General features: G+C 44.9%; 1 protein-coding gene across 2 annotated transcripts in view; it reads right to left on the bottom strand.

The window, feature by feature from the left end:
- Positions 1 to 698: 698 nt before the first annotated feature.
- LOC308302755 (cytohesin-3-like) overlaps positions 699 to 11,053 on the bottom strand; it is a gene marked incomplete at its 5' end in the record, with an annotated part of 171,421 nt that continues 161,066 nt past the window's right edge. For both annotated transcript variants that reach the window (XM_080747046.1, XM_080747045.1), the window contains 5 exons: positions 699 to 817; positions 3,284 to 3,438; positions 4,003 to 4,074; positions 5,417 to 5,493; positions 10,587 to 10,698. In XM_080747046.1, the coding sequence (XP_080603172.1) occupies positions 745 to 817; positions 3,284 to 3,438; positions 4,003 to 4,074; positions 5,417 to 5,493; positions 10,587 to 10,698 (489 nt within the window). In that variant the 3' untranslated portion in view covers positions 699 to 744. The remainder of the gene's footprint in view (positions 818 to 3,283; positions 3,439 to 4,002; positions 4,075 to 5,416; positions 5,494 to 10,586; positions 10,699 to 11,053) is intronic.

Here is an 11,053-nt window from a genome sequence, read left to right as displayed (position 1 = left end):
TTCATCAATCTTGAAAGCATAATCTTGCAGTTAATAACTTACTTGTGATGTGTCATTCTGGGGTTAACAATCAGACCAGCTGATTCTTTTTAAAATAACTTTTAACCAACAACACAGCTACACACAGTTGTCAACAGCTGTTGATGGGATGTGTCATCACCTTGACAAAACGTTGCTCTGAACAGTTGAACATCATATTAGTTGGATTTTAGAGAGTGGCTATAAGTCCACTCATTTCAAGAACAATAGGGTATCACTGAGGAGATGTCTGGTCTCATGGGATTCGATCAGATTGAGGGTGTCACAATGCAGCATGGTAGCTGCAATCCCTTTTCCACTCACTAGAGGGCATAACTACACCATAGTTAATGATGCAGAGAGAAACCTGGTCATGATCCTACTGTAGTTTGTGTTATAAATCCAGTTTAGTCGAAGAGATGGCAACCACAAGTGTCCTCTCTGGCCCCCAACAGAGCAGACTGATAATGACTGAGGTGCATACCGTCCAAATCTCTGGTAGGGTAAGGTGACCAACGGCTTCACCTCTGCCCACCCCACACGTCGGTCAAAAGCACTCTGCTGCTCTGTCCGCTGCCACCCATCACTGTGTGACTTCAGTCCCCCTCGATGAATGGGTAAGAGACCTTCATGATCCATCTGTGGCACCTAAAGGAGGGCTCTGCTGGTGACAACGTTGGCGGTAGGGATGCAGAATGCTTATTGGTATATATAGGCGGGCGGTCATCATTTTTTATTGGCTATCCTCCGCTTCCTGGTGGCCAGCATGTCATAGAAAGGGTCCCTGCTGATGCTTGCTCTGTGAAGCGGAGAGAGGGGGTAGAGAGAGGGTTTTGTTAAGCGATTGGCCCAGCCTCAATATAACACCAATTTATTAACATGACGTTTTTCAGCTCCCACTGATTCCACATTTGCAGTTTTTCTTTTGACTTACGTTACACAAGTCATTAAACATTGCTCCAACCTACTGCTGCTTTAAAGTGTTCACTCCGAAAATGACATTTCTGCTTGTATCGCCAGTGTTAATGCTACTATGCGTGCAGGTTTACCCACCACACAAATTACAACAGCGGAATACAGCTTAATCAGTCATTTCCTTTACATCTGCTTTAACAGTTGAACATAGTCTAGGCCGAGGCAGGTGCATATTATGCAATTCAATGAACAGTCAGGTTCAAGACAGTGAAGACTAGAAAGCACATTTTATAATTGTGAACACAACACATCTTACATAATGGAGCTCTATGATTCCAAATATCCCTCCCTGTAGACATATTGTTGTGAGAAAGCTATATTCCCTGGGAGGGGAGGCTCACACACTGGCACGTAATAAGGCTGAATAAGCCATGGTTTACCAAACAGCAAGACTGCAGGACACGCTGTGTGTGCGCGACGTGCAAGATACTAGCCACAGGAGAAGTTGCCAACCCTGCATATGAGTCAGTGAGACGTGTGTGTGTGGAGGAGAAAGAGAATGACCACAGGCTAGTCTGCCACCCTAGCCAGCTGAGTCAAGAGACAGGAGTCTCATTGAAGTAGCACTCCCCCAACCTGCCCAGTCCAGGCCAGGGACGTATACCATAGTATCATCTATGGCAGTGTTTCTCAAATGGGGGTACGTGTACTCCCAGGGGTACGCATAGATACTACAGGTGTATGAACCATACCATATTAAGGTATTCCCAAGCTTAGAGCTGGCCTTGACGTCTGGTATCGGTCTTGTTTAGTGTTTTCTTATTTGTAAATCGCCAGGTTTTGAATGTTCTGCCCTCACGATGTCATCGCAAAGTCAGTTAACTCTAAATCACACAAACCCTGACAAATGATCGCCTCTTCCCACTTCGAAATCCACTTAACACAGCCCACGAAGCAGCCTTGTTCAAACGAGATTTTAACTTAGTGGAACTTAACGTTCGAGGCATTAGCCGAAAATCCATCAGTGAGATTTAATGGAAACACGTGTCAATGGTAATGTGATTTCTGTACAGTGAGAGCATGGAGGGATCTTATAATATGATATTTTCAGCTCTGGTATTGATCAGTGAAATTGGCCAGCGATGCTGGTCTCGGTGATTCCAACAAGTCGATCGATAACCCACTGGGTCCAATTTGTTGCAGTAATCGAGTCTCTTTCCCTGCCTTAACAAGACAGTATTTGGATGTGACCAATAGAGTGCAGACGCTGCCAAAATACATTGTGTGTGTGTGTGTGTGTGTGTGTATGTGTGTGTGTGTGTGTGTGTGTGTGTGTGTGTGTGTGTGTGTGTGTGTGTGTGTGTGTGTGTGTCAGTGTTGATTTCGTCGACTAAAACTATGACGAAAAATGTTTGTCGACTGCGTTTTTTTCAGTGACGAAAACGAAACAAAAACCAAATAAAAACTAAGCTGTGATGACTAAAACTACGACTAAATATATTGACAATTTCATCAACAAAATAAAAACTAGACTAAAACGTTAGGGAGAAGAGAGTCATTTTATGTTTGGTTGCTCTCAGGTGTTGCTTGCTGAAAATAGCAGATCTACAAGCTCACAACGCGTCGCAACGCGACGCGTTGTGAGCTTGTAGATCGGCTATTTTCAGCATGGAACCAAGTGTAAAATCAGTCATTACGATGCCATCAAGGCCTGCTAAAATACATTTCAGTTGTCTAAATCTAACTGTAGATTTAGTCAACTAAAATCTCATGATATTTAGTCGACTAAAATTTGACTAAAACTAAAAGACATTTTATTCAAAAGACTAGCTATGACTAAAACTAAATCAAAATTTGCTGTAAAAAACAACACTGGTGTGTGTGTGTGTGTGTGCGTGTGCGTGTGTGTGTGTGTGAGTGAGAGAGAGAGAACGCATGTTTTTTGTTTCATACTTGACACTCCAGGCCTTATCGAACGGAAGCCTGGCTAACCTCCAGAGAGCACAAATCACCTCTGAGTCCACAGTCTTATCTGTCTCGCAGTGTGAGAAACGGAGTCACACAGGCACATGTGAGTGTTTGCGCCTGTTTGCGTCCCATCTGTGCATGTGTTAGTCCACCACGCATTTGGGTGTGAACTTACATCTGTGTGTGTGTGTGTGTGTGTGTGTGTGTGTGTGTGTGTGTGTGTCTGTGTGTGTGTGTGTTTGCACGCGCTCCCTCACAGTCAAGGTCAGACATGTGAAAGGCACACATGGGACATAGGCTCGACGTCAGCTAAGTGCCCTTCCAGTGTAAGAGGATCCGTGCAAACGGAGAGCGAGAGAGAGAATCTAGAGGGGAATCGTACTTGATGGATTTGATCCACTCCTCCTTCTCTTCTGGCGTGGGCGCCGATATTCTGTACACCACGTGGTTGCCCTCCACGACGCGTCCATCCGCCTCCGTCTTGCAGGCCTTGATCACCTGACCTTTGTGGTTGGGGTTGTAGAGCTCGAAGCAGTTCTGGCGAGGAGAGCAGGACAGCAAGACCAGACCACAGGGTTATATGTCAGGATTCTGTGCAACTGGGCGCCGGTGTCAAAATGTGTTGATAAGTTGCTTCCGTTGTGTGTCGTTCCGACGAAGCTGATGAAATAGCGATCTACCCGTGCGAATAACGAACATTACCGCGCACCGTGCTTCAAACGAGCATTACCGCACACCTAATCAAAACGTTAACAAAATCAGCTGTGCCGGGTCCTGTCCCAGATCTATGCTAAGCGTCTATGCTAGCAGTTTTCATGGGAAGTTCAGGGACATAGTAGGTAAATCTGGCATTAATACATTTTGAATTTCTATTAAATATATATTTTTTATCCCAATAATCATATTTTTTCAAATGTGATATGTTGCATTATATGACTTCAAGGATACATTTGAAGTTTGGTGGTAAGACATATACAATATAGAAATATAGAAAAAACATGTAAGTTACTTGACATTCACATTATGATACTAATTCATTATGCATTGTTAAATGGACAGTGTAATGTACAGAGACAGGGACAGAAGGACTATGTTTCTTACAGGTTTCCTGGGCTCATCAACCTCTCTGATACTGAGGTTCTCCAGGGGAATAATGCCCCGAGGCTCTTTATCCTGGAAACACAGAGAAAGAGAGATAGTATCATGTTAGTATCATGAAAGTATCATGTCAATATCATGAAAGTATCATGTCAGTATCGTAGTCCGTATCATTCACAGTCCGTGTCATGCCAGAATCATTGTCAATATCATGTCAGTGTAATGGTCTGTATCATGTCTGTTTAGCTGAACCTCAAATATTAAAACAACTACTAGTAAACTACTACTAAACCTACTCCTCTCTCACCGTGATACCGTGGCCTAATGCATAAACTGGAGGTGCCCTTGAACTTGAAAGTTGAAATTGCGAAAACTACTGTGTAGAGTCAATGAATGTATTACATCCTCCAGCAAGCTAATAGGGATTTTGTTTAGGACGGCTCCGCTAGCCGGAAGTACAGCTGCTGTGACGCAATCTCCGTAGCAGTCCAAAGAAAACTGCAAATGTGGAAAACAGCCGTCTGCAATGGGTTCCCACCCCTTTTACTGAACTCTTTGGTTCCCATGGTGAAGCGTCTATGCAGCAGACAGGTGATGTGAGGTGTGTGTGTGTGTGTGTGTGTGTGTGTGTGTGTGTGTGTGTGTGTGTGTGCGGGGGCGGGGACAGCCCCCTGTCAGCCGCCATCATGTCTCTAGTGTATACTAATGAGGGGCTGTGGCAGGGGACGGCATGTGTTGGGACCTGTGGCAAGAGGGGGGTGGTCTCACAGCTGGTTGTGAGGAAGGAGTGATCAAGAGAGGGTCTTGGTTTATTATTTGTGTGCGTGTGTGCGTGTTTATCTGTGTGTGTGTGTGTGTGTGTGTGTGTGTGTGTGTGTGTGTGTGTGTGTGTGTGTGTGTGTGTGTGTGTGTGTGTGTGTGTGTGTGTGAGTGTGTATGTGTGTGTGTGTGTGTGTGTGTGTGTTGGGTAAATACGGGAGGGGGCAGAGGGAAGCACTTGGCTTAACCAGGCCAGATGTGCTGCCACAGCCTTCCCAGATGTGTCCCATGATGCATCATGTTAATTGCTGGATGGAGGTCAGAGAGACTGTGTGAGTGTGTGTGTGTGTGTGTGTGTGTGTGTGTGTGTGTGTGTGTGTGTGTGTGTGTGTGTGTGTGTGTGTGTGTGTGTGTGTGTGTGCACTCTATAAAATTAGATCAAATATCACCTAAAGGTCAGGGAGGTCAGGAGGACTGGATGTCAAACAGTGACAGGGATTAAGTGATATACAGTATATGTCCCTCTCTCTCTCTCACACACACACACACAAACACACACACACACACACACACACACACACACACACACACACACACACACACACACACACACAGCACACACACACACACACACACACACAGACCTCTGTTCACTTACTGTTGTGTATTCAAAGTAGTAGAGGCAGTTGTCTGTTAGAATGAACCACCTCCTCTTCCATGTCTTCACCCTCCCACCTACACACAGAGAAACAGGAGGTTTAGAGTTACAGCAAAGCACGGCCCAAAGGAAAAGAGAGAGTGAGAGAGAGAGAGAGAGATAGATATGAAGAAACAGAGAGAGAGAGAGAGGGAGAGACTGGAAAAGGAAAAGGAAGAGGGACGCCACATAGCCAAGCCATGCCAATTCTTTCATCCACTGGGTGATAAAGATGACAGTGTTAGTTTTGGAGTATTGGATCAACCTGTTTTAGTAGCAGTCAAGTCCACCCAATATTTCTTTCTGAAGTTACACCTCACATGCAACATCTGACCCTAATCATCAAACAGGATTCCCAAACCTTTTCAGCTCGAGACTCACAATTTAGAACCCAAACGTACTCAAATATCTTTAGCAGGAAGGGTTAAAAATCTGATGTTTTACTGTTTTAAACTGTTCCATGAATGAAATAAAAACATATTTATTTGAGAACTCTTGATTCGATCACACCCTGAATATTATTCTGCACTCCCCACACCCCGGGGTGCAGGACGGGGGGAAGGTGAGGAAGGGGAGAGGGGTGGGTAAACAAACGTAGGAATGTTGCGTTCAGTGAGAAGGGAGAGAAATGTCAGGCATGCTAACTGCACAGCAACATCTTTGAGTTGTTAATTTAACCCAGAAAGTGTGAGGCTGGACTCACACATATGCGTGAAACATCTTCTCCGTATCGTCTGAGAATGGCCACTGGGGGCGCCGTACTAATGCATTGTCAATGGAAGGTTGTTTGGGTTTTTGTCGTTGCCGTGTCTCTAGCTCAACCACAGGCTGTCTTTTGGCCAAGGGACACGGCAACGACAAAAACCCAAACAACCTTCCATTGACAATGCATTAGTACGGCGCCCCCAGTGGCCATTCTCAGACGATACGGAGAAGATGTTTCACGCAGCTGTGTGTAGGGCGCCTAAGAACAGACTTTCACAGTGGTGAAAAATGATAGAACATCATTTGGAAAAATATGATTTAGAAAAACAAACCAAACCAAAAATCACTAAACTGGAGGTATAACATTACATTAAAAAAAGGGAGATGAAGTTCTGTCCTTGAAGGTATCTAAACCCAAGCATCCATATTGTGGGGGAAATAGCAGATCGACAAGCTCACAACATGACGGTGAGCTTGTCGATCTAGTATAGAGCCCTGGGGAACTGAACCATAATGGGGGTTTAAATGGTTAATTCCTATTCTCAAAAGGGAGAGCATTTAAATGGTTAAAGTAATAATGGTGGATCTTAAAATGGGGGTATTCCTGGAACCATTTACAAACATGTGAGTCAAGCACATTTTCTGTTCCTTCGTTTACAAGGGGAAAGTCTATTTTCAGCCCCTGACTCATGCTCAATAATACACATCTCTGGCCACAGAAAACAAACAACCTTGTATGTCCAAAACCGTTCGTTTTGCATTTATCATTGTAAAAATTATTTAAACTAGTGAAAACAGCCGATCTACAAGCACACTTGTGCTTGTAGATCTGCTGTTTTCACTACTTTTGTGCGACGGCCTTGTACGATGAAGCAGGGCTTTACTTTGCGAAAGAACGTACACATTTGAAACTTGGAGATACAAGGTTTCCACCCGACAACGACGATATGGGAGTTGTGACGTTTTAAAGAAACATTATTCATTTGTTTATAAATGTATCTCTTTTGCGTTTAAAAGCTTTCTGCCACTGTCAGCAGTTATGTGGAGATTGCGAGATGTCGCAACCAGATTATCATTATCAGCTTACTGGATTTTCTGGTTAATTAGACCCCCGGATGATGTCATTTATCCACGTACACAGTAAGATTATCAGTGTCCATGTGTCCATTTCTAACTCAGAATGTGTAAATGTAACCAAATGGACCTTTCTACACTACCAGAGTTAAATGGACACTGAAGACCTACAGTAGGGCCTACCTAACAGTACACGCGAAGAAACGCGAAGACGTTTTTGAGACGGCCGCACCATAAATCATGTCCATCCTACAATACTGCCTGTCCAGCTGCGACACGGACACAGCATAATAACATGTCTGCTGACTTTCCAGAATGCGCTGGAGGCGTCTCGGAGGCGTCTACGGTTACTGATGTAATCAATATGCAACACTCCCCACGCACACACAGATGTGTCAACTCTGTCATACCAGCCACAGTTCCATCGACACACTTCATTACTTCCACGGAATGTTTTCACATTCATATGAATATAGTCCCAGTGCCCAGGAGGTCTACGGTATATCCCGTCTATTTCTATCCACCGCTCAAACTGAAAATGAGGATGGATGTATGACAGAAATACAATTTCACGATTTGTCAACGAGCCGACTAAAGTGGGAGTGATTTCTCTGTTCAGTCTAGAGGGGGTTTAACTTCTTCATCCCTCAAAACGGCCGCGTATCTGTGTATGCTTGCTGCACCAAGTTTGTCTCAAATGCAGCCAGTTGCAGTTCATTGTTCCATTCGTGCATTTAGGAAAATGAGAAAGCAAACACGTGTCAACCACGTGACAAATTGAAGAACTATAACTTTTGGAGCCAAGGACACACACACACACACACACACACACACACACACACACACACACACACACACACACACACACACACACCTAACAATGTTCAAATGATGTTTAAGTGCGGTGACATGCTGCGTACGGGGGATGGTGATGGATTCAGGCATAGCACAGGCTCGGGCTGGGGGGAAATAAGCCAGGCACCTTGGTGTTAATGACAGCTTTATGGAGCGTCACTCACGGAACCTCAGAGCATTCATATCATCCAACTGCCTGACAGGCCGGCACAATACCTCATTTAACTGCACCGTAAAAAAATAAAAAATACGGGAAAGAAGCGCATTCTTCTCTGAGTTGAGCGGGGGGGGGGGGGGGTTTACGGGGGTGGAGCTAAAATTAGCATGGAATTCACTGGTAGGAAAAAAAAACAAGCACAGCCCGGCTGATGTAGAGCGTAAGGGGGAATGGAGACAGCGCGAGAGACAGAGGTAGAGAGAGTAGGAGAGAGGAGAAGACAAGGAGAGAAAGGAGATAAGTAGAGAGGTCCCTCAGGGGCGGGGGGGGGGGGGGGTAGGGCTGTCACGATATGACATTTTACATGACGATTAATTGTCACTCAAATAATTGGCGTTTAGCGATTTAATTGTGTTTTTGTCGTTGATAATTACATTTCTGTTTTGGCTTTTAGGCTTTGAAGTTGTACATGGTTGATATGACACATAACCTAAATATACAAAGAAACTACTGACATATTTGACAACTTACTACTATATACTATATAATAACTTTGATAGTGGAAATAGCCGATCTATCGCGACGCGTTGTGAGCTTGTAGATCTGCTATTTCCAAAATTTTTGACCTTTTTTTTAATATATGAACATTTTTCAACATGGAAACGATTATGAAAAATAATCACGATTATGTCAAAAACGATTAGACGATTATGTAATAATTGTGACAGCCCTAGTCAGGGGGGGGTTCTGTTAGTTTGTTAGAAACCAATGCATCCGCTACATCCAAACGGCAGCACGCATTCTCACTTGCTCCACCCCTCAGGCACTGTAGATGCTGTCACGCTGAGCGCAATCTCACTGCTTCCAAAGCTTGAGTTGAGGGCAAGTCTCAAATGGCTCCTGGCTTATACTGTGTATAAGATTCATTCGTTTTTTCTCCTTTATACCTATATGATTTACTAGTGGAAAACGTAGTGGGGAAAACATAAAACCTGTAACTACACCAGAGGTCTTCAACAGGGGGTCCGGGACCCCTAGAGGGTCCTCAGAGTTACTACAGGGGGGCCACCAAATCTTTGTGTGATATGATCATGTTTTTACATTAATCACTGGAACGCTAACATCCCTATTCTAGTGGAACATTAGCCAAAAAATAGCAGATCTACAATCTCACAACGCCTCGCATCAGCTATTTTTTGGCACAGAGGAATGGTGAGGGAAAAGAAGAGCAGACTAGTAGGTATTGACAGATCAAGTGGTTAAATGTATGAAAAATAGCCGATCTACATACTCACAACACCTCGCATTGCGAGGCGTTGTGAGCATATAGATCTGCTATTTATACCGTGTTATACAAAATCTAATTCCTCAGCTCTTAGTGCTCGTCAGGGTGGGGGGGTCGTGGCCTGAAAAGGCTGAGAACCACTGTGCTAGGCAATCCTATGCTAGGCTTCAGGTGATCCATAGTGATCAAGAGTAGCAGCGATGTTCTCTGCAGGGCACCAGTTGAGACCAGCCCTCACCCAGTGGAGGACGTCAGCCAATCCCCGCCGAGCATAAAGACAGCTCGTCCAGAGACCATCCTCTTAGCCTCCCCCCAAATGATAACCCATCCCTTCTGGGACCGCTATAACTCACTGCGCCCCCCCCCCCCCCCCCCCACGCACTAACAAGCTCCGCAGCAAACCAGGCAATTAAGATGAGTGTGGGCTAGCATGTCCAGGAGCTCTGGTTTTACTGAGGAGAAAGAAAAACAGCAGCCAAAATGCCAGCGTGATGGCGCTCCATGACGAACGAGGAGAGGGGAGAAGAGGAGGGGGTGGAGAGAGGGGGGGGGGTACCTACCTCCTAAGTGGGGAGAGCCAGTCACAGAACAGAGAGGTGAGAGGGTGAGAGGTCAGAGTGAGTGCATGAAGGGACAGAAACAGAGGGCAGCAGAACTTCTGAAAGACAACTGCCAACACACAAATCACTGTGACGACACGGACAACAGGAAAACAGAGGGACGAGGGTAGGGACAGCTGAATCACACAGGCAGAAATACACGCTACACGAGGTGGGAGAAGAGAAGAGAAGAGAAGAGAACAGAACAGAAGAGAAGAGAAGAGAAGAGAAGAGAAGAGAAGAGAAGAGAAGAGAAGAGAAGAGAAGAGAAGAGAAGAGAGGAGAGTCACACACTACCAGCAGAAATTGACACCCAACACACATCAAGGAAAGGAACAAAGGCCACTACAAATAATAATTATGAATCACTGTGTTTCGACGCTTTGTTGACATTAGTAGACACATCAGGGTTTTCAGAGCTGAATCACATCGGAGGCCATTGTGACAACTACGTACCTAGCTTCAGCAGCCAGCCTTCTCTGTCGGGGTTGAAGAATGTGTGCGTGAGATCATTCCCATCATCCTCTGGGATTTTGAAAGGCTCGTTCTTGATGCTGTCATATAGGTTCTGTGCAAAACGGGGAAGTGGGGGAGGCAACATTTATCAAATGGGGAAAATAGGCAAAATTTCACACAGTACGAGGCATGGTGGATTGTCATGGAGACCACGGATGCATGTACACACACTAGGGATGGGACGATAATCGTTATTATCGTGATAAAATAAAAAATAACACTCAATAATCATATTGTGGAGATTTAGATTTATCGTGAAATTATCCTCCGTCATGCAATGGGATCGATTCTAGAGTTCTCAACGGGCCTGAAAATTAAGGCCTGGCCCTGGCCTAACTGGGCCCTAAATGGGCTGGCCTGAGGCCCTACCCGGCCCAACTAATTAGCATACATTTTAGGCCCTACCC

Source organism: Nannobrachium achirus (assembly GCF_963921795.1).
Source record: "Nannobrachium achirus genome assembly, chromosome: 18".
Classification (NCBI taxonomy): domain Eukaryota; kingdom Metazoa; phylum Chordata; class Actinopteri; order Myctophiformes; family Myctophidae; genus Nannobrachium; species Nannobrachium achirus.
This window is presented reverse-complemented; position numbering and strand designations above follow the sequence as displayed.